General features: G+C 41.3%; 2 protein-coding genes across 24 annotated transcripts in view; one reads left to right on the plus strand and one right to left on the minus strand.

The window, feature by feature from the left end:
- Positions 1-2,157: 2,157 nt before the first annotated feature.
- piwil1 (piwi-like RNA-mediated gene silencing 1) lies at positions 2,158-14,969 on the plus strand. Of its 2 annotated transcripts, XM_035639548.2 has the most exons (21): positions 2,163-2,373; positions 2,867-2,960; positions 3,554-3,656; positions 4,036-4,164; positions 4,273-4,487; positions 4,597-4,718; positions 4,973-5,053; positions 5,730-5,927; positions 6,071-6,179; positions 6,444-6,567; positions 6,774-6,891; positions 8,276-8,390; positions 8,492-8,673; positions 12,411-12,483; positions 12,648-12,848; positions 13,241-13,344; positions 13,525-13,595; positions 13,685-13,838; positions 14,022-14,147; positions 14,224-14,371; positions 14,600-14,969. In XM_035639548.2, exons 2-21 carry the CDS (start codon positions 2,892-2,894, stop codon positions 14,714-14,716), a joined length of 2,559 nt encoding a protein of 852 aa, XP_035495441.1. In that variant the 5' UTR covers positions 2,163-2,373; positions 2,867-2,891; the 3' UTR covers positions 14,717-14,969. The 2 variants fall into 2 exon arrangements, with proteins under 2 accessions (XP_047185101.1, XP_035495441.1); XM_047329145.1 differs by lacking the exons at positions 8,276-8,390; positions 8,492-8,673 and having other exon boundaries at positions 2,158-2,373.
- Positions 14,970-15,010: 41 nt separating this feature from the next.
- rimbp2b (RIMS binding protein 2b) overlaps positions 15,011-27,184 on the minus strand; it is an 89,798-nt gene continuing 77,624 nt past the window's right edge. For 7 of the 22 annotated variants that reach the window (XM_035639531.2, XM_035639524.2, XM_035639523.2 and 4 more), the window contains 10 exons: positions 26,168-26,276; positions 25,513-25,638; positions 24,000-24,181; positions 23,699-23,867; positions 23,464-23,526; positions 22,969-23,072; positions 21,906-21,932; positions 21,302-21,373; positions 20,213-20,347; positions 15,011-17,516 (listed from right to left, as the gene is read on the minus strand). In XM_035639531.2, coding sequence (XP_035495424.1) covers positions 17,370-17,516; positions 20,213-20,347; positions 21,302-21,373; positions 21,906-21,932; positions 22,969-23,072; positions 23,464-23,526; positions 23,699-23,867; positions 24,000-24,181; positions 25,513-25,638; positions 26,168-26,276 — 1,134 coding nt within the window. In that variant the 3' untranslated portion in view covers positions 15,011-17,369. Of the gene's footprint in view, positions 17,517-19,268; positions 19,314-20,212; positions 20,348-21,301; positions 21,374-21,905; positions 21,933-22,968; positions 23,073-23,463; positions 23,527-23,698; positions 23,868-23,999; positions 24,237-25,512; positions 25,639-26,167; positions 26,277-27,184 lie in introns of those variants that run through there. The other 15 variants (XM_035639530.2, XM_035639542.2, XM_035639526.2 and 12 more) reach the window with 10 other exon arrangements.

Genomic DNA, 27,184 nt, shown 5'->3' on the forward strand with positions numbered 1-27,184 from the left:
CTGTTCTTACAATTAGGGATTCAAGCTTCATGGGCCACTGTGATTAATGTAAAACAGTGGCTTTGATCCTGTTTTGTTTTTCATGTTTCAAACATGAAGTGAACTAGAACTATGTAAAAAAACACGTCAGCCAACATTGAACCATGTTCCTCAAAGCGATAGTGATGAAGTAGATGATGATGATGATGATGATGGTGTCCTTGTTAATGTAAGACTGAAGAGTGTGTATTTTGTGAAAGTGCAACCAGGTTGACATATGAACTGTGTTGCATGTTTCCTTTCATCAGCTCCAGGCCGCAGGATCTCACAGAGCATGATTAGCGTAAGCGTGGAATCCACGCCGCTGGGGGCTGCAGGGAGAGCTTGAAGCCTGAAGCGCATTCATCAACGTCCCTGGCAGGGTGCACCTTTCTCATCCTCACACTGCTCAGCTTGCAGTCTTCTCACCAGCCACGTTTTCTTCTTGTTCTTTCACTTTGACTCTTTTTTCCATTGGCCTTTACTGTTGTTTTTTTTTATGAGATAGCGTGGTTCTGACAACTTGTTCAGCATTTTGACCACATAATATTGTGTGTGTAGTACTAAATTGTATTTGTAACTATTCACATTTAGACATAATAGACCCAAGTGTATTTCTGTGTCACAGGTCTCTTGGTAGACCTTTCCCTTTTTACCACACTATCAGACCTGATGACACTGATGTCCCAGCCTTTCGCTTCATCTCTACGCAGTTTCCTTCCAGCAGGTAAACAGTGACTGAAGCAGGTCCTCCCAGACTGGTCCCTCAGGTCTGAATCTGTAATCACTCTTAGATCTCAGACATGAAAGACTTACGTACATCTTCCTAAAAATGCCCTCTGAAGTGCCAAGTTCTATTTCAAATGGATGTGGAGAACAGAGGAAAAGTTTGGGAATAAATAATAGCTCACAATGAGGTACCTCTTTAAAAGGAGTGCATGAGAGTTTTTTTGACTTGGTCACTTCTTGGTCATTTCCGCCTCATTTTTATCATGGTCATAAGTTAAACTTGATAAGAAAGGGATTACTCAACTAAGTGACGGCCCTGGCAATGTTGGCACCCTAGGCAAGATTTTTGATCGGTGCCCCCCGGCCCCAGCGTGTTTACAGTACATGACAACCCCCCCCCCCCATATTATTTGTCCAACACTAAACACCACTTGCAATGCAAGAAATTGTACTCTCTACACCATTTAAGATGTATAATATACAATAATAGATAATAATACAAATATAAATGATAATAAATAATTCAAGAAACTTTTGAGAACTGTCAAGAATAATTTTATATTTTTCGACTCTTTTTAGCTGCAACTCAACAGTCTTGGATGGTTCATTATAACGTGCATGTGTTGGTTACTTGCATCACGACATGACAGCAGTGTTCATCGTGACGTCAGCTCGTGACTGACAGTTCAGGGGCACAGTTTGTCTGTGTTTGTTATTAAGTGTTCAATGCTGAGCTAGAATTTGGACCCAAAATGCAGACGACCAGACTCAATGGCAGTTTTAACAGATTTAAAAGTCTTTCAAGGGAACGATGGTGATGATTGAGGGTGGCGACGTTGAGCAGTTAGGAGTAGAAGCAGGAGCAAGGCAGCGTGAGTTCGGCATTTGGTTTCGTGACTGAGTTCCGCGCTTGGGCTGATCCAGGATTGCCTGGATCAGGGAGGGCAAAATCAGCTTCGGGAAAATCACCGAACAAGATCTAAAAAAGCCGACAATATGTTTGAAGTGGGTGTTTGTAATTCGTATATTTTTACATTTGTTTGTGTGTGTGTGTGTGTGTGTGTGTGTGTGTGTGTATATATATATATATATATATATATATATATATATATATGTAAAGTGTGCTGTGTGAAACGTGCTGCTGTTGCACCGGAATTTTCCAGCTTGGGATAAATAAAGTATCTATTTATCTATCTATCTATCTATCTATCCATCTCTCTAACTCAGGCAGTGCGAGTCAGTTTTTCTACTGTAAAAGTGTTGCTGCCATCTAGTGGCCGCAATTGAGACCATCCTGTTAAAAACACAACAGCACTAGGTCAAACGGATCACTGCGCTTAAAAAGTAGTTCTTGGGTTTTTCGGCTTAACTATTTCAGCAGCCTGTCTATAAGGTGCATTTATTCTGGAAAAAACAGCACCTTTAATACACAGTGATGCAATATGCAAAGTAAGAAAGTATTTAAAATGTCGTTTGTTTGTTTTTAAATTACAAGCGTATTAATTTTCTCAGTGAAGAGGCCGACATATACCACTTTGGCGCAGTTAATTTTCCCCCTTTCTTCGGTGATGCACCCGCGGTTAGACGTTAACGTCGAAAACTGAGCTGTAAGAAACTTTTCCGCAGGTAAGGAGCCCCGTTAGAATTTACACAAAATATGTATAATATTTTGTGTAAATAGATTTTTTTTTTTACCAGTGAATTTGATTTATTTACTAAGTTTAGATAAAGTTTCAAGCAACTCATTTCACTTAGCTAATAAACGGTATTGTCACATCATGCTAACCATTAAGGTCAAATAACTTTAGAACACAGCCTTGGGTTTTGTTAGCGTGCTACTCTTAGCTAGCATTAGCTGGTTGCGGGCCGCACCTGATGATAATGACCAGGCGCCATTTTGTCTGTCGGAGGAAAATGTAGCTGCTGATAGAAAATTATTCAAACAACTTTAGAAAATTAATGCGACACGTGCTTCACGATCAAACTCTTAAAATACACCTTCTTGCTTCAGAAATGAATAATTAATTGTTTTGAGATTTTCAGCTCATTGAGTAAAATTTTAATATTTACTACTGCATTGCGCTGAAATATGCATTAAATATGTATTGTTGTTATTCAGCGGTACCATTTCAGGCGTCCCGAAAATGACTGGTCGCGCACGAGCAAGAGCCAGAGCAGTAGCACGTGGTCAAGAGACTGCTGCGCCAGGAGCGGTAAGATCAGTCTATACAGAAGTCATAGATACTTATGTAATGTTATGTCATTGATCCTTGTATGAGCCGAATATTTAGCATATGAAAAATCCCTTCTGGCAGCGTAGTGGTGGTGGTTTGTAAAGGCTACATAATTGTCCTGTTACTGAGCTTTTGGTTCCAATAATAAGTACTTTGTACTATTTAAAGACAATAATAGGTCTTTGGAGTTTTTCAAACCTCACAATGGCAATTTATTACCTTTCAAACAATTGATGTTAACATTGTCAGGGTCGTTTATGTGCATCATGTAGTCCCACTGTAAAAAATATATGGTACAAGATGGTAGAGCCTAGTACAGACTAATGTGTACACGTTAAATTAAGAATCAAAACTAGATTTAAAACTGTTTTGTGTTGGCAGCTTTTATTGTAATGATAATATTGTCTTTTCATTGGTTTAATTCATTCTGAATAGGAAATATGGGGGCTCAGTCACACAAAGCATTATGGGCAAAGTAGTACAACAGAACTGACTTTTTTTTTTCTTTTGAAAAGAATGGACAATTCCTGCAACACCGCATTTCCTAAATCTCCCCCTTCTCTTTTGTGTAGAGCAAGGCTCGAGAGGCTGCACCAGCAACTGCCCTTGTAACAGAGGCGGAGCTGGTTGGAAGAGGGAGGCAGAAAGGTGCCCCAGGAGCGTTTTCTGCAGAAGGTACAGTCAAAAACACAAAAACAAAGTCATGAAACTTTTTATTTATTTATTTATTTAGATTTTGTTTTGTTTTTAACGCCAAATGGTTTAGGTTGTTCCTCTCTTTTAAAAAATCTCGTGGAAATGCAATTAAACTAGTGTATTCAGAAAAATAATTACTCATTCACTGTTTTTAACACTTAATCTACACCTTAAGAAGTGCAGGGAATTCGGTTCAAACCATGTGGTTCAATGAAAATATAGAAAGATAAATCATATTAAATAGGCACACGCTGGAGTATGTACTGCTCCTGCACTGTGCCTATTGTACCTTCTGAGGACTATAAAGGTGGCAGGGTCACTCCAGCTGTCAAAATATATTTATCTATTGTTTTATTAGCCGTTCTACAGATATCAGCTGGATTTCAGAAGGTGAAGCTGGGAGAAAGAGGTGGACGCCGCCAGGATTTTAATGATGCAGGGATTAACACCAGACATGCCATGGAGCATGTTAAGGAATCAAAGTCTGGTCTGTCATCATGTTTAATTCCATTTCTGAAGCACTCTTTGTGCATTTATATATTGTGATTGGAGAAGACAATACACACTCCTTACAATTGTGTGTGTACTTCCTCAGGAACAAGTGGTTCTGCCATTCAGTTGACAGCCAACTACTTTCGCATCATGTCCCGCCCTCGCTGGGTTCTGTATCAGTACCACGTTGACTTTAACCCGCCAATGGAGTCTCGTCGTCTGAGATCTGCTCTCCTATTCCATCATGAGGAAACACTTGGTGCAGCACGGAGCTTTGATGGAGCTATGCTCTTTTTGCCTCAAAGATTGCACAACAAGGTATTCTAAAACTGCAAGCTCATGTCAGCCACAGAACACAGAAGTAATAATATTGATAAAGTTATGAGATTATTCTGCCTTGAACAGAAATGTCTCACCTTGTGTTTAGGAGACTGTGCTTCACAGCGAAACAAGGAATGGGGAGAAGGTTCAGATAACTGTCACACTGACAAATGAACTGCCGCCCACATCACCGATGTGCATTCAGTTTTACAACATCCTATTCAAAAGGCAAGTTTTTCTAGTTAAAATAAGTATTGCACAATGAGGACTGACATAATTAATGTAACAGCCACAGCAATCCTGAAATACCTGGTCTTGCTGGTTTACGAGTTAACTTGCGGCTGTTGCATGTTTAAATGGAAGTAAATCATTACATCTTAGTACAAAAGCTTCGACGCACATACTTTTCCACAGCATTTCAAATATCACATCAATTATCATTATTATTTTTGTTATTTTGTTTTATTTTTTCATTTCTGCAGGATCTTGAGGATTCTCAACATGCAGCAGATTGGACGCAACTACTACAACCCCAAAGATTCACTCAGCATCCCACAGCACAGGTTAATTTTCTTTTTATACAGAACTATCACACAAAGTATGTTAAATATTGTATATAAAATAATTGTCTATTGTCAAATAAAATGCATTTTATGTGATATTTTGTCTAAAATAAGATTTTGATTCTCTAACAACAAGAACTGATATATATTAACAAATCAAAATTTTAATGGTAGTTTTTTTTCTCAGTGTATGAAGTTGTCTTTTGAATTAACTGCATTAGTCATTCACAACCAAGAATGGTCACAGCAGGTTCACTCTTTTTCAACCTCGGTGTTTATAAAAAGGTTCTCAACCCCCCTAAAAATAGTCTTATTTTCAAAACTAGGAAACTCAAGTGCTTTCAGACATCTGTGTTCTTCAACAGTTATTTTTGCTTTCTGAGAGGTGCAATAAACTGAGCTTCTGTATACTATATGAGAAATGCAGTCAATGAACCTTTAAGGTACCCTCTTAGTAGTAGAAAATAAGATGTGAATGACTATTCCTGACTAAAACTTTTGAAGTGTTATCTTGGTTTTGAAATACTAAATTAATTGTCCCAGTAGATTGTTGTGAATCCAATGAGAAGCCATATCAGAGTTTACTCATGTTTAGTCTAGTAAATGGGCAGTCGTCAATGATGGAAAAACAATTTTCCTAAGAGTAGAAAAATGATGATCGTGTCCTCTTTATCAGATTGACCATCTGGCCAGGCTACACCACCACCATCTTGGAGTACGAGTCAGCAATCATGATGTGTATTGACGTGAGTCACAAAGTGCTCCGCAGTGAGACAGTCCTCGACTTTATGGTCAACCTGAAGCAACAGTGTGGAGAGCAACGCTTCCCTGAGATCTGCACTAAGGAGCTTGTTGGACTCATAGTGCTCACAAAGTAGGATTCACATTTCACACTTGTTTTCATATTAAAAATCCCACATCTTTATCATAACAAATTGAAAGCACTGCAGTGTAAACTCAACCACTTGTATGTAATACCTGTACTGGACTTGGCTCATCATTTTTATTTTATTTTAGGTACAACAACAAAACATACAGGATTGATGACTTTGCCTGGGATAAAACTCCCTGCAACACATTCACCAGGGGAGACGAAGAAGTCTCCTTCAAGAACTACTTCAAGAAAGTAGGTGTCATGCACTCAACACAAGTATTGGTATAACTTGAAACTGTCCTCAACAAAAGCATGACTGACATGTACAAAATGTATTGAAAACAGCAAATTTCAATTTAGAAAATGCAAGAGAAGGGGGTATATCTTTGACCAAAAATATATTTAATCAGAATTGCTGACAATGTCTTTGAGGGGAGTTAAACTGAGTGTCATATAGCCTCACTATTGGACCACTTTGTGCCCCTTCACTCAAATGTTTACACTTTTTGTTCTTAGCAATATAACCAGGACATCGCTGATGACAACCAAGTGCTGCTGGTCAGCCACATTAAGAAGATGGGTCCTTCTGGTGGTCACCCTGGTCCGGCCCTGCTTGTCCCAGAATTGTGCTACCTTACAGGTCATTGCATTAATCTGCCGTGTTTGTCTCGATTCAGACAAAATGTCAACAACTTAGACATTTATTGACCCATCCATAGCACATTTATGTATCCAATGTATAATATAAGAAGCGTGACTTTTACTGGTAGCACACTTTTTGAATGCAAAAAGCTTTGAAAGGCGTGGTCGAGAAGAGGTCGTAATTTTTGTCAATGTGTTCGACAGGGCTGACTGATAAGATGCGAAAGGACTTCAAAATAATGAAGGACTTGAGCGAACACACAAGACTGAACCCAGATCAGAGACAGGGGCGCCTCAACAGCTTTGTCACTAATATACAGAGGTAGGTGGCAATGCGTCTGCATTAACTATGTTTTATCTGTGTACTTGTTACTTGTGTTTTATATTCAGAAATATTACAAGCACCCATTTACATGAACTGAGATCCGGGAACACATTGTACTAACAGCAGCTTCATGCTACTATTCAATATGGGAAATATTGAAAAGAAGAGAGTCGCTGGTGGTTCAGCATAGGGCTGGGCGATAAAACGCAAACGATAATTATAGCGAAATAACTTTTCCTCGATAGAAATTTAAGACCTATCGATATAACTTCTATAGAACTAATTCCATCAATGTTTTGACAGACAACAGGAACAGCCAATGATAATGAGAATAGTGCCGTGCTTAACCAATCATGAGGCTGGAGTAGAGTTACAGCCACATAAAGTTAGGTTGACGCACACAGCACAGAGTGTAGCAGAAGCAGCCAGCTGCAGCTCTGTTTATGTTTGGGCTTCTGCAGCGTGCACATAAGTCAGACAGGAGTGACAGGGAGATAAAAGGACGACAGGAAATGTTAACTCAAGCGACAGTGTTACTGAAGGAGACGTCCTGACGGACACAAGGCGCAAAAGGCGAGGACATTGTTGAAAAGAAGTGTCCGAGGAATATTTAATTCCGACAAGAAGCAGAGTAGTAGCGTGCGCTACAAATTATGTTGACTATCGAATATACATTATACAATTTATGCTGCATTATACAGCAGAAGTTGTATAATGTTCTTCAGTACATTTGTCATGCTCAACTTCTCACAGAAGATAAATAATACTTAAACCAAAATTAACTTTGGTTTAAGTATTATATCTTTACATCTCACAACATTTAAGCTTGACAGAAATAGTGATTTGACTTATATCATGATATGTATCGACATCGATCAATATGAAAAAAAATATCAAGATAAGATATTTTTCCATATTGCCCAGGCGGCATAAGCTCTTGTACAGCAGAATACCATTTGCCACTTCTTGATCTCTGCACTGCTGAAAGTGTTTATATTGTCAGAGTTTACCAGAAGCCAGCTGAATAGGTCTAATTAACACATGATAATGTAGATTATGATTTCAAGGCCATGAAAATCCTATTTACACCTAATTAGATCCTAGTGTGCAGTGGAGTTAAGGTTGTACACATCACACACATGAAACCTGACAAATGTTGATATAGATTAGGTGACAACATTTACCTGCCTATTCAAATACAATAATTTATTTCTTTGAATTGATCATGAACTGTATTTTTTCTGAAGGGTGTGTTCATCTTAGAAGCTTGTGTATTTAGTCTGCTCACATTCACAGAAGCTAGAAAAGCAATGTTTTCTGTTAACATCTTCAGGCAATATAATCCCAGGCTTTGATTTAAATCCTGAAAATTATTTCACAGGGATATTGATGCACAGGCAGAGTTGGATAAGTGGGGACTGGGCTTTGATAAGGAACTCGTAAAACTGACTGGCAGAGTCCTCCCAGCAGAGAGGATTTTCCAGGGACCAAGATCGGTGAAATATGCTTGCTGTTCCATACATTTGTCGTCAAATTAATTAGACAGATTTATTTATGTGATAAATAATAATTGGACACAGATATTTGTGTCACCTAGTTTGACCATGCAGGAGCTGAATGGGCCAAAGAGATGCGTGGGATTCCTTTGATCAACTCTCCTCCGCTGAATAACTGGCTGGTCTTTTACACCCGTCGCAATGGCAACGAAGCCCAGGCCCTCCTGCAGCACCTTGGCAAAGTCTCTGGTGCACTCGGTATACGTATACAGAAAGCTGTCATGTGAGTTCCGGCATATATAAAATGTTCCATACAGGAAGAAGTGTGGAGTTATGGTGGTCAAATGAGTGTCTGAAAACTTTGTGAGGGTTTTTTTCTTTTTCTCCTTTCAGGAAGAAAGTAATCTGTGAGCATGATAGTTATCCTTTTTATATTCTCGGTACATTTCAGTATAATCTTGTAACATGTTTTTCAGGTATTAGAATGTCACACAAAGTTTTACCTTTGAATAGGAGGTTCAATATTTTAACTTAAAAGGGGCAGTAAGCGATACTAAAGCAAAACACATTTTGTAAAAATCAGCGAATGTTTCATCACCGTCCGCTTTTGCATGTGCGCTGAAAAAAATCTGGGTTTTTGGCTCAAACGTTAGTGAAGCACCACTCAGTACACTGATCCCTGAACCGGAGAATCAGGTGTTGCCGTCATGAATGCGCTGTTGTTGTGAAATTGTGTTGATTGACAACGTTTCTTATGTAGTTCAGTAGTGGAGAGTAGCCTCTCTGCTGACCATATGTATAAAGTGTAGGGCTGGGCAACTGTTAAAATTTGTAATTGCGATTAATCGCATTATTTCCCTGATTAATCACGATTAATCACAAATTTTATATGCGAAATCCAATAATGAATTCAAAAGTAGTGTACACACTTTTATTTTAAATGTTCTGCCATATGAACGAAAGTGCCATAACATTTGTTGTGCAAACACTTTTAATATCAGCATGTTTTAAATGGTAACAAAAAAAACTGCCCACAAAATCCTGAGCCACATTCATAACATTAAAACAGGCAATTTCTGAGGTAACAGCAGAAACATTTTTCTTTTCTCAGGGAGAAGCATAACCAGTCTATGTTCAGTACCAAATATCCCTGTTAGAGTGAGGTGAAGCACAAAAAAGTTCACTGCTGGGATTTACTTGCAGGGGACTAGTCTGTAAAGTCCATGTTTATACTGGATTTCCTTTGGTCAAAAAAGAACAGGAAAACCCTTTTAGTGCAGTTTGTAGATTCCTAAAACTTGATGTTTTTTTACTCCTCTGCACTAAGCCAGTTGCTAAGGCACACAAGATTATTTACATTTTCAGATGATAAAGATGCTCTCTTCTTCTGTACAATATGACCAGCAAGACAAAACAACCTTTCACAGGGGACGGAGGTTGCAGGTGTGGCCAAGTACTTCTGTGCATAGGGGGCCAGCCAGCTGTGTGAGCCTGCATGTTTGGACCACCACTTTAACGGACAGGAATCTGAACTGATGGCGGGCTCTGCTCTGTATCGACGCACACTGTTCTCAATTGAGTCTTCCTCCTGTTCAGAATCAGACTCAGATGAAGCAGCCGATAGGGTTAACTTTTTCTTTGGTGGCTCTGAGGTGTTTTTTTCCATAGGTTTCTCTGCAATAACCCTCTGTTCCTTACTAAGTTGGTGACTGAGGCCCACACCTCACTTCTCTCAGCTCTGGGTATACACTTGAGGTCCTTGAATCTAGGGTCCAATGCAGTAGCAATCATCAGATTTGCAATGTTGGCAGTTCCCTTGCGTGTCTCCAGGTGTTTTCTGAATGTAGACTTGAACGTGGTCACGTAGGCAGGGTCATCATCTGAGCTCTCCATCAACCGAGAGAGATGGCAAAAAGCAGGCAGGGCCACAGAGCATGAGACATACTTGTCTCCTCCCAAAAGTTCAGTCAAATATCTGCAACGGAAAATCAAATCCACTTCAGTCAAAAATAAATTGCATTCACTTATACACAAAAAAACATCCTCTACATATTCATGCTACATTTACACCATTCTCCCTAACATGCACTCAGACAGGATAGTGAGAAATATGATGTAAAACATACCTGCAAGGCCCCAGTAGCGTTTCCAACCTCTGCAGTCTGTCCATTTCATTTTAGTTGGCATGGCAATCTTGGTGTTTGTGGTGAGGACGCCCCTCAGGGGCTGTTCGTTTCTGCGGATGCCTGCTATCTTCTGTCCATGTTCAACTTGTTGTTCCTCTAATTCTGCTGGACTGTTTAAAATGCCCCACAACTTTTCTGCACTTGGCCAGGACATTGTCACGCACTGTTATGCAGAGATACTGTGACAGAACGCTGGAGACTGTGCGCAAAGCAGGGGACATGATCAAAAGGCAGATGTCTCGCAGCAGCGATCATATTTCGTGCCCTATCTGTGCTAAGTGTGGTGACTTTATTTGACACATTCCACTGCTGTGCAACGTCAATAAAGTGTCCCGCGCACGTTTCAGCATAATGTCTCTCCTCTGTTTTCATTAGTCAGAGCATGTGAATGCAGCACCCACTTTTCAGCAATATAATGCGCTGTAACTCCGAGGTAATTATGGTTATCGAGTGATGTCCAGTAGTCCCCAGTTAGAGCCACAGCGGGTGCACGTTGTAAAGTTGTCGCTTTTGCAGTCCTCTGCTTTTCATACAACTCGTGTATTGTTCGTGTGATGGTGCGTCTTGAGGGAATCTCATACCTGCCGTCATTTGTTGCGATTCTCAGTGTTTCTCAGACCGACGTCTTCCACTACACTTATAGGCCTGCAGTCCACTACGCTATGGCATTTGTTATCTTCTATTGCATTTGTTTGTCTATACTTGTCCCACACGCTGCATCTAACGTAGTTTGCCGAAGCCTCTCTCCACTGTCCATTTCGTTGAATGGTTTGCTGGTATCAAATGTGTGTTTTGCATTTATGTGATACTTCAGACTGGAAGTAAAATTCAACTTGGCAGTGGTTACAAATAACTTTGGTTCTGTCAACTCCGCCGTCTTTAAAATGAAAATGGCCATGTAAAGGTTCCGTACCCTTCTCCGTTTTTTTTATCCGCCAATTCTTTTCTTTTCCGTTTCCGCAGAAGTCAGCAACAGACTTTTACAAAATAAAAGCGTGTGAGCAACAGCCGTTTACAATAAACGTATGAGGACAACTCATCTGATACATTACAATATCCTCGGGAAATATAATATACAAATTACTACTTTACTAAAACTCTTGTAGGTATCAAGTTCACTATTTATGTTTACAGTTACATCATACGTTGTAAGGATATTAATGTAGGTGATCATCATTCATATTCATACAACATACTGTATGTGTGTTATGATTAAATTCTTTACCACAGCACACAATTGTTTGCAAGGGCATAAAGTCCTTCATAGATATAACCTCCTAAATTGCTGTCAAAGTTAACCAGATTGATGGATTTAACTTTGAAATGTAGAAAATGTTCTCCGGGGGAGCATGTCCCCGGACCTCCCTAGAGGGGTCTGACATCCACCCACCATTGTCTCTCAAAGTCCTTTGGGAAACACTAACCCTACAAAGGTGTGTGGGGATTGTTTTGGGCTACTTATGCTGGACTGGTTGACCCCCTGGTCTGTAGCAAGTTTTTCACAGTTAATCAGCCTTTAACTGTTTGCTGCTCCAGTTTAACCTGCAGGAGTCTGTGAGGACGGCTGAAAAAGAGGAAATAATTTGTTGAGTATAAACGAGCTCCGAACACGTCTTTACTGTAGAAATTAACCAGGGAGGAGTGATCCAGACTGAATTACCCAGGGGCACACTTTAAAGGTAGATAGGGAAAATGACTTGGCCTGAAAAAGTCAGATGTATTTTTTTGCTTTAATCCCTGAATTCAATGGCTCCGGTAATTTTTGAACGTATCACCCAGCTGTGATTGGGCGTTTATTTTTGTCATTTATTCATGAAGCAGTTCTTTTATTCAGGGTTGAGTATCAGGATCATCAGGAGTCCCTCCTCAGAGCACTCCAGCAGAATGTCGGACCCAAGACACAGATGGTTAGTGATTGAATGTATATTAAATGAACAGATCATATTCATTGTTTTCCTCATGTACTGTAGCTGCTTCTGTGACATTCTTTGTGATCCAGGGTTGGCGTGTGTGGGGGCTTCGAGGTGTTCCCTGTTAGCAAAACCGTATGAGAGATTGTTTCATGTGTTAGGTGGTGGTGGTCCTCCCCAGCAACAGGAAGGACAAGTACGACAGTATCAAGAAGTACCTTTGTGTGGACTGCCCAACTCCCAGTCAGTGCGTGCTGTCCCGTACCCTCGGCCGACCTCAGGCACTCATGACCGTGGCTACCAAAATCGCCCTGCAGATGGCTTGCAAGATGGGAGGAGAGCTGTGGAGCTTGGAAATCCCTGTAAGTCCTTCAATCATCTGTAATTTGTACAATAAGGAAAAAGAAATTGGAGCTCTGTGTTGTGGAGAAGTAAATTTTGAGCAAATTAAGTTTTTAACGAGACACAACATGATGTCACAAGGAGCTGAATGAGTTTTGGGGCCTGAATCAGGTTTGTTTGTGAGAAGATATGGGGCTGGTTGCAAAAATGCCACCTTCACTCTTGTTTTGGTGGCTTCATGCTTTGTACTGTCACATACTATGGTTTATCCACAGTAAATGCAGAGGATGTAATCGTCTGCATTAGTTTTTGAGTTATTTAAAGGGTATGTTGGGGTAAAGACAAGTCTATAAATGGGAAGTAATGATGAAAGCTGCCATTGTTCTGACAATTTGTCTCACTATTTGTGCAGCTCAAACAGCTGATGATTGTGGGCATTGACTGCTACCATGACACCATTGCTGGGAAAAGGTCCATCGGAGCTCTGGTGGCCAGCCTCAACCAGAGCATGAGCAGGTTGGTATCTACATAAATACAACTTTGACGAAGGGTGGAGTGCTGTCAGTTTGTTTTTCTGTATCTTCATCTACAGTCTGAATTAGGGTTGTGCTTTACATGTGCATGTCTACACCAAGACCCCTAGTATTTGAATTAATGCAGTCCAATAAGTTGTGAAATTAAAATGTCTTTGTCAAGGTGGTTCTCCAAATGTGTGCTGCAGCACAAAGGTCAAGAAATCATCGACGGACTGAAGATGGCCTTGACTGGCAAGTTGCTTCCCTCTACTTGCAACTTTTTATAATCTACACAATAATTATGTCAACAGTCTCAGAAGAACATTTTATTTTTCCCCCAGCTGCACTGAAGGACTATCTGAAGTTTAACGGCTGCCTGCCTTCACGCATCATTGTGTACAGAGACGGAGTGGGAGACGGTCAGCTGCACAGCGTGGTCAACTATGAAGTTGCTCAGATCATGGACTCTATCAAGTCCATGGGGCAAGACTACTTGTGAGTTTTTCATCTTTTGAGGTGCCCCCTCCCCTCCCCCAGTCTCCTGTGTGAATGCCATTGAGAATGGCAACACAAATAATGTCCACTGATGTTGACGCTGGCTTGAATGTGGTTAGCTTCACACACCAACAAACTTGAGCAAAAGTCAAATGACCCTGTAATTCCATGTGCTTGTTGTAGACCCAAGTTGAGTGTGGTGGTGGTGAAGAAGCGCATCAGCAGCAGGTTCTTCGCCTTGTTGAATGGCAGAATGTCCAACCCTCCCACAGGCACCATTGTTGACACAGATGTCACCCGTCCAGAGTGGTGTGTTCCTTGGCTCAACTTCTATCTTTTCATTTTTGTATTTAGTGGTTGTGATTAACTGCTGCGATCTTGTCAGGTATGACTTCTACATAGTGAGCCAGGCGGTCAGCTGTGGAAGTGTCGCTCCAACCCACTACAATGTGGTGTACGACACCAGCGGACTGAAGCCTGATCACATGCAGCGGCTCACCTACAAGCTGTGCCACATGTACTATAACTGGCAGGTAGGCGTGCCTGGAAGTCAATGTCTTTATACGTGTTACATCCTGGATGACTGTACTATAGCATGTCTCCAGAGATCACAAGACATTTTGTCAACTTGTACTGAAAAATGTTAGTCTGTTGTTAAATTTGAAAATAACTGATCAGAGCCAAACAGAGAAGTACATGTTAGTGTGATAACTGATCTTATAGAATATGCTCTTCTTTTCCCCTCTGTATTTGGGCTTAAGGGAATCATCCGAGTGCCTGCTCCCTGCATGTATGCCCACAAGCTGGCTTTCCTCGTGGGTCAGAGCATCCACCGGGAGCCCAATGTTCAGCTGGACGAGCTCCTGTTCTACCTTTAAGACACAGTGATGAGCAACATGTTCAGCTCTGACTCAAGTCGGACAGAGCCTTTTGAAAGTGTCAAAGCAAAGCATTCATTTTATTTTTTCAAAAGAACCTAGAATCTTTCTGTTATATTATTCCAGTGTGCCTCCAATGTGTTTATACAAAATATTATTTGGGAGTAACAATTTGTGTTAGCAATGAGATTCGAGTGTCTAGGTCTTAAAACTGTTACTTGTTTTGCTGGTTCTAATAAATGTTTGTCGTGTATGAGTTGTACTTTTTTTAAAAGGTAAATCAGACAAACAAACTACAAAATATCAAATTTATTTAGATTAAATTTTTTTAGAAAAGATTGCACATGCACACCCACACGATAATTTGTAACCACCAATATAGGCTGATAATTCTTATCACAAAGCTAGCACACAACTGCAGACTTTAAAACAATATGGTCTTAAAGACACCATGGGGAAAGCTTGCACTGTTTGATTATAAAGTTAAATGTACAAAAAAGGCAGTTTGAAAATCAAGTATAAACATTTAAAAACAATTTTACAAATGGACAAAGTACAAAAAGAGCAACAGTCACTCAAACTGAATAGAAGCAATGTTTTCAGGACTTGGTCCAGAAATAGGAAAAGATGTACATCGGTTTACCTTAGGCTAAGTTGACATGGCTGTTTGGCCGAAAATTGTACAGATAGTATCAGAATGTTTTGCATACATTCTTTATTTTTTGGCAGTTTAGGTTTGACTTGTGTTTAGAAAAAATAGACGATTTGAAAATACTCGAGGATGAAATGGAAAACAGTGGTGTGACGAGATGAAGATGGACTGTTCGATATCACGCACATCAAGACGGACATCTGCACAATCGTTTTGGGCAGCTTTGAAATTACATTGGCTTTCAATTCATCATACATTCACTATTCTAAGCTGTAGATATATATGTATGATATATATATATATAGATATACAGTACTTGTATCCTGCACCAACAGAACTCGGGACACAACAGGCATCATTGACAGATTGGTTTGAATAAACACCTATAGATTTGGGCTTAGACGAGTAGAGGGGCAGCGTCGAGGTAGCCTTGTGTCTCACTGTTTACTACTGAAGCCTAAAAGTGCTGCATGTTATGAATCAAATGCAGTACAACAGGACATAATTGTTGATGCAATATAACACTAATGATTTATTTATCCTTTAATCTGTTCCTTTGAAGTCATTGTTTTAAATCAGTGTGGGCCGCACAAGCCGTGAATTCATGAAAAGAAGCCCCTTTAATTTTTTTTCAGTAGCCCCATAACTTTGCTTCGCAGGGGGAAAGTTTGCCTCTTGAATTATCTATTTTCTAAAGAAATCTTCCTTTTGGGGGGGGGCTCAACTGTGGATGATTGACATTGTAAGTAGAATGTGGGATGCTCGTGTAATCTCTGGCCCTGTGGGACTCACGACAGCCTCACACAGTAACCTGCACATCACATGTCCGGATCAACAGATCTGGTGTTACTGTGTGACTCCACGTACACGTGACAAATGAAAGGAAAAGCTGACAGAAATACTTCTGTGTGCAATGGCAAAGATTCTACAAGTCTCTGCACTCCACTGCAGGGATGAACACCATCCTTCCAACACATATTCCCTCATTCTGTGTCTTGAGAATGGTGAAGGGCACAGTCTGTCCAAAATCTCCCATAGGTGTTCAATTGGACTGAGATCTGGTGACTGTGAAGGCCATAACATATGATTTACATAATTTTCATACTCCTCTAACCATTCAGTGACCCCTTCTGTCCTATGGTTGATGGAATTGTCCTGTTTCTCATCTGTAAATCAATAGGAGGCATGGAGCTGCACACCCCTCTGGGCAAAGTTCTAACCATTGTGCGAATATAAGGCAAATACACCAAGGTTGGATCTACTAGGCGTTTCCACCCAGGCTCATTTTACTGCAAAGACCCTGTAGCAGGAACATATGTGCTTGTTTTAAGGGGGCCTGACATACACTTTACGTTTTTGAGATGGGGCAGAGGAGTGGGAGTTTATTCTGCTGATTTGTCGCAGGAAACAGCAGGTCTGTGTATTAAAACTTCTGCATGCTCCAGGTTCCACACTGAGTGCATCACGTCGCATGCCCTCTCTCGGGCTCAGGAGGGAATGTGCTAAAGTAAAGCATGCAAGCCTCTCATACAATCTGGTCGAAGCCCTCCCAAGTCCACCAGAACCCTCAAAAATGGACAGGAAATGGACTCCCAGATTGAGCCCTTGAATGGTTTTCTGACTTCTGCATACAGAGACACTGGCCAGGCTCATAAAGTGGCATGCTACGTGTCATCAGAATTGACCAAGTGCAAAATGGAGCAGGCCCCGGCCCCGTCTCGGTCTTCAGCAAAAACCTTGTTAGCCAGAGACTCAGAGGTAAGAAACTGTGGACTGCATCAGCTGACACCATGAGGTTCTCGGGACCATTAGTATGAAATGTGTTGTTGAAAATATGTAGTTGATACCGTTAACAAATTACAAATATACTAGTATACAATAGATGTACAAGAATAAAGCATTTGCTGAGCTCACAGATGCCACCTGTCGACTGGGCGATATTTAGATTTTTTTTTTTCTTTTTAACACTGCGAGCGAGTGTCTGATACTCTGCCAAGTATGTCAAGGAATTATTGTACAGCGCCAAGTCTTTGCAATAGTTTCTTCCCATTGGAGAGCACCCACGGTGGCAGGGCCAGAGCCAGGGATCCGTGGACACACTGTAGGAGAGGCCGCTCTTCTGGGCGGAGCCGATTTTCCCGATGGAACCTAATGGGAGACCCGTAAGGGACAGTTGATGGTGTTAAAATGCCCAGTCAAGTCTCTCAAACCTCAGTAACTACTCCCCCTCCTTCTCTTAAGCCCCTTTCACACTGGCCAAAAAACTTGTTTAAACCGCTAACACCCAGCGTTTTCTGCAGTGTGAAAACGTTTAATCGGCATTCTGCCCCGGGTCAAATGACTCTGCAATAGACCCGGGTAATGATCAGTTTCAATAATAATTAAAGTCCTTTCTGTCTCAGCAGGGCCACCATAGCTCTGACATCTACACTCCCTGGATGTTGTCTTGTGCACTCAGGTATACATGACTGACACCCTCCCCCTCTGTCAGATACACACTGGGGTTCTTTCTTTTTTTTAACATAAATTTTCTACGAATAAGCTACAACACAGCTTGAAGCATGAGCATCGACTAACTCCCACATTGATGTAAGATGACATTTGCCAAAAATTACCAAAGGCCTCTCACATGAACAGATACATTTTCATTTTGGGACAAGTCGCAAATTTTTAGATCACATTCACTTCCCTTCCTCTTATATATATATATATATATATATATATATATAGAGAGAGAGAGAGAGAGAGAGAGAGAGAGAGAGAGAGAGAGAGAGAGAGAGAGAGAGAGACATATACTGATACAACTGGGTTACAGAGAAACTACTGGACACACCTTTTTCTGTAATCATGAGCTAAAAGGCTCCTTTGAATTGCACTTTGGTCACAGATGACATTTAAATACAAGGTTATATTTCTATGTACAATATTTAGCAAATGAAACAAATGAAAAGTTTCTTTCTCTCAGGTCAGTTCACTCAGGTCAGTGTTGCCTGCTTGTTGCTGCAGCCTGACACCGTTTGGTTTGACCAGTTGCCAACAGTAGCTAATTGTTAGCTACTGTTAGAAAAGTTTAGGTAAGGATTGCTGAGTCAGTGTCCTGATTTTTGATTATGCTCCACATGTTTACATTATTATAACTTGGCATTTGAGCTAAATGCTAAAAGGAAGTGTGGCAATTTCACATTTTCCCATTAAATATTTATCTGCAAGCACAAGGCTGCTGCTCAGGAAAAAGACGTGCTCTAAATCAATCAGTATTACTATGCAGTCTAATAATTCAAAATTCACGCTGGGTCATTACATTATTAAAAATTAAATTCTACCAGTTGTTTTTTTCTTTTGATTTCATAACGGTGATTCCCTTCCACATTATTCCTTAAATACAAGGAAACAGGTCCTAAAATCTCTTTGGGTTATTGCATAGATTTAATTTTTTCTGTAAATCTTTCCTAGAATGCAGCCTGTCATGCTGCACTGAGAGGAGCCTGAACGTTAGCAGTACAGGTCATTTGAACTCAAATTCTCAATCATGGGTAATCGCGGGTAATTGTGCAACAATGGCCTTTTAGCTCACCATGAGTTACAGCAGGAGACTTATTGCAGGAGACAGACATTGTCATGTACAACACTCAAGAGAAACAACTGAAGATACCATACTTCTTGTCTAATGCATTGGCTTCGGTTTCTGTCTCCTAGCAACCAACAGTGCAGAGTGTTTGGGGGGAACAAAGAAGAGTCCTAAAAACGACCTAAAGGAATATAAAATAATAATAGCAGCAGCACTAAAGGAACATCCTGCAAAGTACCAAAGTTGCATACAGGGTACCCATGTCATCTGCATTAGACGAGAGAGGGGGGGGGGGGGGGGGGTAATCTTGGTATCCTCAGTTGCTCACTTACGTGACGGAAACAGAGCCTTTAAGGTGTGAAATGAACACTCTTCTTCTGTTTTGCCCAGCGGGATGAGGAAAAGAAATAAAAAACAAAAATATATGTGGTAACAGCATTTCAATACAGTTTGCACTGTGACAATGGCAAATTAGAACACGAGGAAAGAAATATCTGATGATGCCTATTAATCTTTCAACAGTTGCATTGTTTGTTAAACACGAAAAAAATAACATCACAGTCACATTTAGTAAATCATCAGTTTCGGAAATGATTCTTCTGATGGCAACACAGTTGTAGTGAACCTTTGCGTGCTACTTTACAAGAAAGCAATAAACAAAACAAGGCGTTCAGGAGCGGATACAAAAGTACTACACCGGATTTTTATCTTTATATAAAATTACAAGAATTCATGCATCTGGAATATACAACATGCGGAGCTACAGACTACACCGTTCATCTTTCAGTTCAACAAAACTATTGACTCTATTAGAAATATTTTTGAGATCAAACAGAATATATTCATAAAGCATCTGTCAGAATGCTGAGTATGCATGTGCAAAAAAGTGTTAACTGCTGTTTTCAACAAGACAGAACAAGTAAAAAGTCACAGGAGCGCCCCCCCCCCCTTTGTTTTACTCTCATTGAGAATGCTTTATGAATACAATATATCCTTGTATTATACAATGCAGAGCCTCCCCCCTTTCACAGCAGTAAACACAAAAAATAAAAGTACCTTTTTCAAGTATTAGTTTCAAAGTCTTATAAGTTTTATTTTTTTGTTCATAGATCTTAGACATCTATTATATTTACAGTGTAATGCTCCAAAGTCAGAAATCCCATTGTACTGGAATTAATGTGACAAACAAACGCACAGACACAAAACTGAAGGAGATAGAGGGAACTGAAACGAGTAAATGGATGACAGAGGGCTAGTACTGCGAAGGAGCATGTACCCTTTTGGTCTTTATCCGTGCTGGATTGTCCTGGGGGTATCGAGACGGTGAGTCAGTGAGAAAAACCTCTACGTCGTCAGGCACTTCTTCTAGGAAGTTGGAGGGAACAAGACCTTTGTGTCCATTGAGCTCACCCTGTGGAGGACACATGAGCAGTGAAACTCCCTCGGCTGTATTTCACTATATAGGCACGTAGACATGTCATATTAAATGCTGCAACAGTGCTGAGAAATGGAGGGAAGTGCCAAAATCATTTCCCCCCCGCAGCTATTTTAACTAAAATTTGAACTATTGTCTCATTTGCTTCTTTGATCTTAAACCCAAATGTCTTCAATACAGAAGAACAAAGGAAGGTTCCTTCCTTGTTGTTACATTAGTTTTGGAGGGGACTCTATGTGACAAAGGCTGAGGCAAAATTGAATGTCCCAAGTGAAAATTCTTCATCATCACATCACAGCTGATGATCCATGTAAAAGACCATAGAAATAAAGACATAGCATTGTTCTCGTGTTGTGTAGAGAAAGTTCTGTTCTAATCCTAATATAACCCTGTTTGGCTGCTGAGCTTACATACATTTATCATAATTCATATTTTACACAGTATGTTCACAGTAATGTCACAGGATTTAAGGATTCATTCTAACTGGTGTGTCTGATAAGCCTGACTTGCAAGAACAGAAAGCAGGCATTATTTCCTTGTACTTCTGCACTGTTTTCTCGGATATAACTTTTTTTCATCAGTGATTAGGATTCTTTAGGATATTGCTGTGGTGAAGAATCCAGTCTGGGGCCACAAACCACAGTTCAGTCAGATTCATAAATATTATTGGCCAAATCATTTGACCCAGAATCTGAAGACTGCATTAGCAGAGTTATATGAAGCATGATTCAACCATGAGCAGAGCACTCAACAGACTTTTAGCAGAAAATGAACATATTTATATTTCCAGGACCTTGGATGCCCAAAATCCTCCCATTTCACAAACCAATGGTTGAGTAAGCACAGATGTGTTTTGATGTGAAGATGCAGATACTGTAGTACAGCTCACAGGGTGCATTGTGCTCTAAATAGTGGTGGGTCAGTACTTACATAGTAAAAGCCATCTTCATCTATTTCACCAAAAACTGTGACGACGTCACCGGCGCAGAACGTCAGTTCAGCCTGCAGAAGAAGAGAGCGCCTTGAGATACGTTTGGACTGTTGTACTTCAGTTCTTGTTCATGGAAGTTTAAGCCAAAGAATTTTCAAGACATCAACTCTACTGGGGTTTGATGAGTTTGAAATGCTGTGCTTCCTTCTCCAAATCAATGTGATGCATCTCAAACAATAACAAGTGTCATTTCAGTCTCAGCAGATGAACTGTTGCGACTGTGATAATGCATCAAATGTTGGAACTGCGAAGACAGGATTGCAACACAGTGGGCACATCTCTCCAGTGGGAGTCATCAGAGCACACAAACCAAACACAGCATATGTACATTGTACAGTATGTAGGGGACAGGTCGACACAAAAGACCAAACCGTGGTGGGGGATGCTGGCTCAGGCAATGCATGAGGGGCTGTGTTCATGACCACAAGGGACAGAGGGCCGTGACCCATCATCCCAAGCCCACCTCCTGATTTGCACTCCAACAAATGGGAGAGGAAACACACACAGAGCAGACAGTACCGTACCCTCCTCGCCCTCACTCACCTCCTCATTCAGTCTGTTGCCCTCATACTGTGTCGGTGGCAGTGCCAATAGAAAGGTGAGAGTAAGTGAAACCGGAGGGGCGGGCCAAAAGAACAGCATGGGACAGTACTTTCAATCCTCTCACTAACACAGTGCTAACGGTAAATACCTGTGTACATACCTCCCTCACTGAATAGCTAGAGAGTGTCATGTCAAGGTCACATAAGAAAGATAGATAGCACTCTCTTATATGCCTGGTAATGATAAGGCTAAAACAAGGCAACAATAAGCTTAGCGCAAATACTCAAAGGAGGGGGAAACAGCCTGGCTCTGTCCAAAAGTAAGAAAAACTAAAAACTACCAGCTCCTCTAAAGCTGATTCATCCACACATTGTATTTTTTTATCCATGCAAAAAATGAAGACAAAAGTATAAAAATGACAGTTGGTGGTTTTACAGTTTAAGTGCCAGACTACTTCTTAGATGAGTGCAGTCACTTACCAGGGGCGTGACTTCACCATGAGATTGCCAGGTAATGTCAATGTACACGTTATAAATTAGTGTGTAATTATGCATGGGAAAATCTGTTCATGTCAGCCTCTGAGTTGTGATTCCAAGTTGTGGATATTGGAAGTTTCTCACAGCAGCGTTACCTCCCGTGTGGTGAATTGTCAACAAGCCACTGACAAAATGGCAGCAAAACCACCACAGCGGACTGTTGCATACAAATAAAACACAATATTAACCCTATTGATTCAGTTAATTTAAAGAGCCTACACAGTTTGTATTGATTTGGTTTGAACTGGTAATCAACCAGGTAAACTGGACAGAGCTAGCGGTTTTCCCCATTTTTCCAGTCTTTATGTAGTTGCTGTAGCATTATATTTAACATCTATATAAGAGTAATATTTTCTTTAAACTATTGGCAATTTTTTTTAATAAGTAATAATAATATTGATCAAAATGGGAAACCATATATTTCAAATCAGAAGAGTATCTTTATCTCACTGAAAACGTTCTGTGCATCAGCTGCTTTTATGAAATGGTCACATGACATGATAGCTGTAGTAACAGGAGGACAGTACCTCTACATCAACGTTAGGGGAGCTCTCTCTGGGGTCGTAGTCGTACAGAGCAACCATTCTCCGTGTTGACATTGGATGTTGACGGCCACTCCGCCTGTTCCTCTCTGTGAAGTGGAGAAGTAATAAAAACAGACACACGAGAGTCATCAGTGCAGGTAAAATAAGATTTCAAAAAAAAATTCACTGAAGGATGTGATGACCAGTGACAAAATATGACAGACCTGCAAGTCCAACTGTCTTTACAATATGTGACCCATCTGGATTTCAAAGTAAACTATAATAATAATAATAATAATACATTTAATTTATAGAGCACTTTTCAATGCTAAAAGCAATCTCAAAGTGCTATGTCCATGTGGGGGGGGCGGGGGTTGGCAGGTGGAAGCTTAGTGGCAGTGAATATAGGAGAAATTAGTCCAAAGTTCACAGTACGGATGGTGAGGAATGAAAGAAGCAGAAAAGATAAAGCATCGAAGAATGTCACTGGACACAGACCTCTCTTGGATTTTCTGGACCTGCGATTTATTGAGCGGCCATCTTTGAAACGGTCACAGTTCACTTCAAAGGGAAGCAGAGAAAAATATAATTAAGTAGGAAAAGGAGAGAAGTGTCAGTGAAAGACAATGAAGTAGAACATAAAGTAGTTGCCTAGAAAGACAAAGGGAAGGAGGTTTAAGTAAAAAAAAACAAACAAAGCTGACTGGGCACCGTGGGGAAAATGATGTCTCACCTAACTTCTCAACAGGTGTGTTGAGAGGCAGGAAGCCCTGTTTGAGGAGCTGGTCCATCATGTCGTCATCCTCCGTTTGGATCTCAGACACCATGTTACAGGGGATCAGCCCCACTCGTTCTCGAATCTGCGCCCTGTAGAAGCCATCCGTATCTTTATTCCCAAACACCTGAAGGAACAACAAAGTGTCAGAGGGAAGACACCCAGACAGAAACAAAGGACAGATACCATAAAACCCACAGCTAGGGTTGGCAGAAATGACTGTGCTCAATTCTAAAGGCATAATGAATCAAGGCACCACCTTGATGATCTGGCCCTCCTTGAATGGCAGCTCCTCATCAGCAGCATCAGGGTTGGGAGACATGGACATGGGGTCATAGTCAAACAGAGCCACAAACACACGGGTCATCTCCTCTGGCTCTGATTCCTCATAGTAATCCAGGGAACGCCGTCCCCGCCCGTGCCTGCGACCGCCATAGCCGTCTGAAACATAGAGGAGGCCTCTGCTGCTACTACCAGCCTTATACAGCCACGCTGGCTGTAGAGGCAATGAGAGCAGAAGATGTCTCTTTGTTAGAGCTGACAGGGGAGAGGGCGATGAGATTCATGTGTGAAAAAAGAGCCAGAGATCAAATAGGATAATTGTACTTTGAGTTTTAATCTCTCTCACGTTGAAAAACGATAGTCCTGCCGAGTTCGGATGCTTTACAAGAAAGGCTCATTAAAATCGTAGCAGAGCAGCGTTCTTCGTTCACACATTTCTGCTTGCTGGCGTGACAGTCACCAAACATCACAGAGCACAGCACACCACGGCACAGACAGGAAACACAGGTCAAGCAGTTTTTGGGGTGCAAGGGAAACACAATGACTGTGACACAAGTAACACTGCACTACCGTCCATTGCTGTTTCACTGCCTTATCTCACAGAGGCTGGTTGACATGCATGCTTTGCTGGGACCGGACATGTTGTGGGGAGCATTCGTACATCAAATGCAGGTGTAGTGTCATGTGTTTAGGCCACATGTGGAAACAATGTGCAGCAAAAAAAAGGCAAAGGAGGCAGGTTCCCGAGGGAGGTGACACATCAAATGTACCCAGTAGTTCCTGGTAACGCAGATATCAGGGGCAGTGACCGGGGGAAGGGATGAACCTGATATCAGCTCCCAATGCTTCTCATGGATCACCATGTTAATGTTTCAATGGCAGATTGTCAGTCGGAATAATGGTTCGGAGATATAGCAACAGCTACAATGAGAGAGATATTATTTTTGGAAGATGTAGAATGTGATTTGACAATGTTTGATTTTGATGGCAGCAGAGTCAATGAATGTGCAACCGAATGATACCAACAAGGCAAGAATCTCAAGTCTTTCCTTCTCACTGTATTGTAAACGGGTCATGCAAAATGAGCAAAGGAAATGGCCTGCAGGCTCATAAAGGAGGGAGGAGAAGGAAAAGCAGAGGTGGCAGAGGAGAAGGAAGAGGAGTTGGGGCTAAAAGTGAGATGGGGTGGGAGAGTGGCCAGGATATGGAAGTTGAATGGGAAGAGTGGGTGGTTTGGGGTTTCTTGGGATTTAAGGAGTAGGAGTACATACAGGGAAAGGATTTTCATTCTCCAGCAACGGAAAAAGTGGTCAGTCTTTTCTTCCCCCATCAGCTTTAATCAGCTAAGCTAAGCTTGACTAAACAAAGCAGTTAACGGTCCAGCACAGAACAAAGACCATAGTGATATCACTGCATGTTTTTTTTTTTCTCGCCTTTTCTGGCATTGGTTAGGTGAATTGACATCTTGGTAGAGAAGCTGCATCACATACCATATTGATCCTCTGAGGACATAGATCGCCATTTCCTGCGCCGAGCTACACTGCCATAGTAAACATCCTCCTTGACGGGTGAGAGGTTCCCCTCACTCCCCTCACTGTTACTGTCCATGGTGATCTCTACAGAAGACACCAATCACAACGTTACGGTCAGAGATTCCCCACACACACACTCTCTGCTCCACCCCATGGCCCACTCACTCATGCTGAGACAGTAGGGTGATGAGGTTGCCCTGAGGTGTGTGTGTGTTTGTTGGGGGGGGGGGGGGGGGGTGTACAAGGCAACAGGTTTCACTCTGGAGTCACTGGGTGTAAAACAGCAATGCTTTCACTGTTGCAGGGAGGTCAAATTCGGCGGTCATGTAAACAGGGTAACCCACACTAAACACAGCAATAAGGAGAGTATCTGTGATAACCTTCCTGCAAAACTGCAAGAGAACATTTGGTGAAACCCAGCTCATGAGGATGGACCGCTACAGGTTGCTCATACACCCCACACACAAGGGTCTACGTGGATCGCTTAAGCTCTTGGGGAGAGATGTACAGTTCGGCTCACATGGGTAGGGGAAACACATGGTATAAATAGCACAAACATCAGAAGCCCTGCAGGTGGGGATGAGGCGTCTCCTCACATGGTGACCTCACTAACCAATGGATGGGATGGGTCGTCGTTGAGGGGGGGTACCGATGTGAACCGGCCTCCTCCCCGAATGGTCCAGACGATCAGCGTTTCCATGTGATGGTGAGTTCCCAATTATCTTTAAAGTAAAAAAAAACAGACCGGAGATTAGGACAACACCCCACGTGCAATAAGACAAGTAAACACTTAGAAATTATTCAAAAGAGTCTCAAAACCCTGTTTGAACAACTGAAAACCACAAGAGCACAGGATGTGGCTTCCATTTGTCCTTAGGGAGGCAAAATAATATTAAAATAATCCATACAAAAATAAAGAAATCTGACAAAACATCAACACAAGTAAAGCAAATCAAACCCCAACATAACAACAAGAAATGGGGGGGTTAGAAGGGTCAGATGTTTAGCTAAAGACCATTTGCTTGGGTGGTTTTGCTCTGTGCATGTCAGCTCCTTGATGAGAAAAGGAAGCAAACAATGGCCCAAAAGACAGATGAAGGATGGTGACAAAGGAATAGAAAGAAAGAGTGGATGAGGAGAGCAAGAGCAGAGGGCAAGTGTAATTGAAAATGGATAAAGATGTGGTTAGATGAGCAAAGCCATTACAATTTCATCTCGGGGCTTTGAATTACAACAATCAACACATTTAAATATATCAAATGATGATGAAAATTATGAGAACTTTTTGCTGAAACGAGTGAATGAGACTAGCAAGAGATGATGTGTGTGGGTTGACGGCTAGATGAAGCGCAGCAGGCTGCAAGAGTCTTGATCTGGCCTTTAGTTTGTATGTGAAGCAATGAGAGGCAGGAGGTGCTGAGATCAAGCACCAAGCACAAGATGAAGTGCTGCGGCTGCAGCTCTAGACGGCGAGACAGGGAGAGCAACATAAGAAGCCAGCCGCTGGCAGAGAGAAGGCAAGGGCAGAAAAGACGGAAGCAGTTCGTCCCCATACAGTACACTGCACAGAGGCTTTCCTTCAAGTTGCACCTTTCCCCTCAAAGACATGAGAAGTCAAAACTTATTTAAA

The sequence above is a fragment of the Scophthalmus maximus genome, chromosome 19, assembly GCF_022379125.1.
Source record: "Scophthalmus maximus strain ysfricsl-2021 chromosome 19, ASM2237912v1, whole genome shotgun sequence".
In the NCBI taxonomy this organism is placed as follows: Eukaryota; Metazoa; Chordata; class Actinopteri; order Pleuronectiformes; family Scophthalmidae; genus Scophthalmus; species Scophthalmus maximus.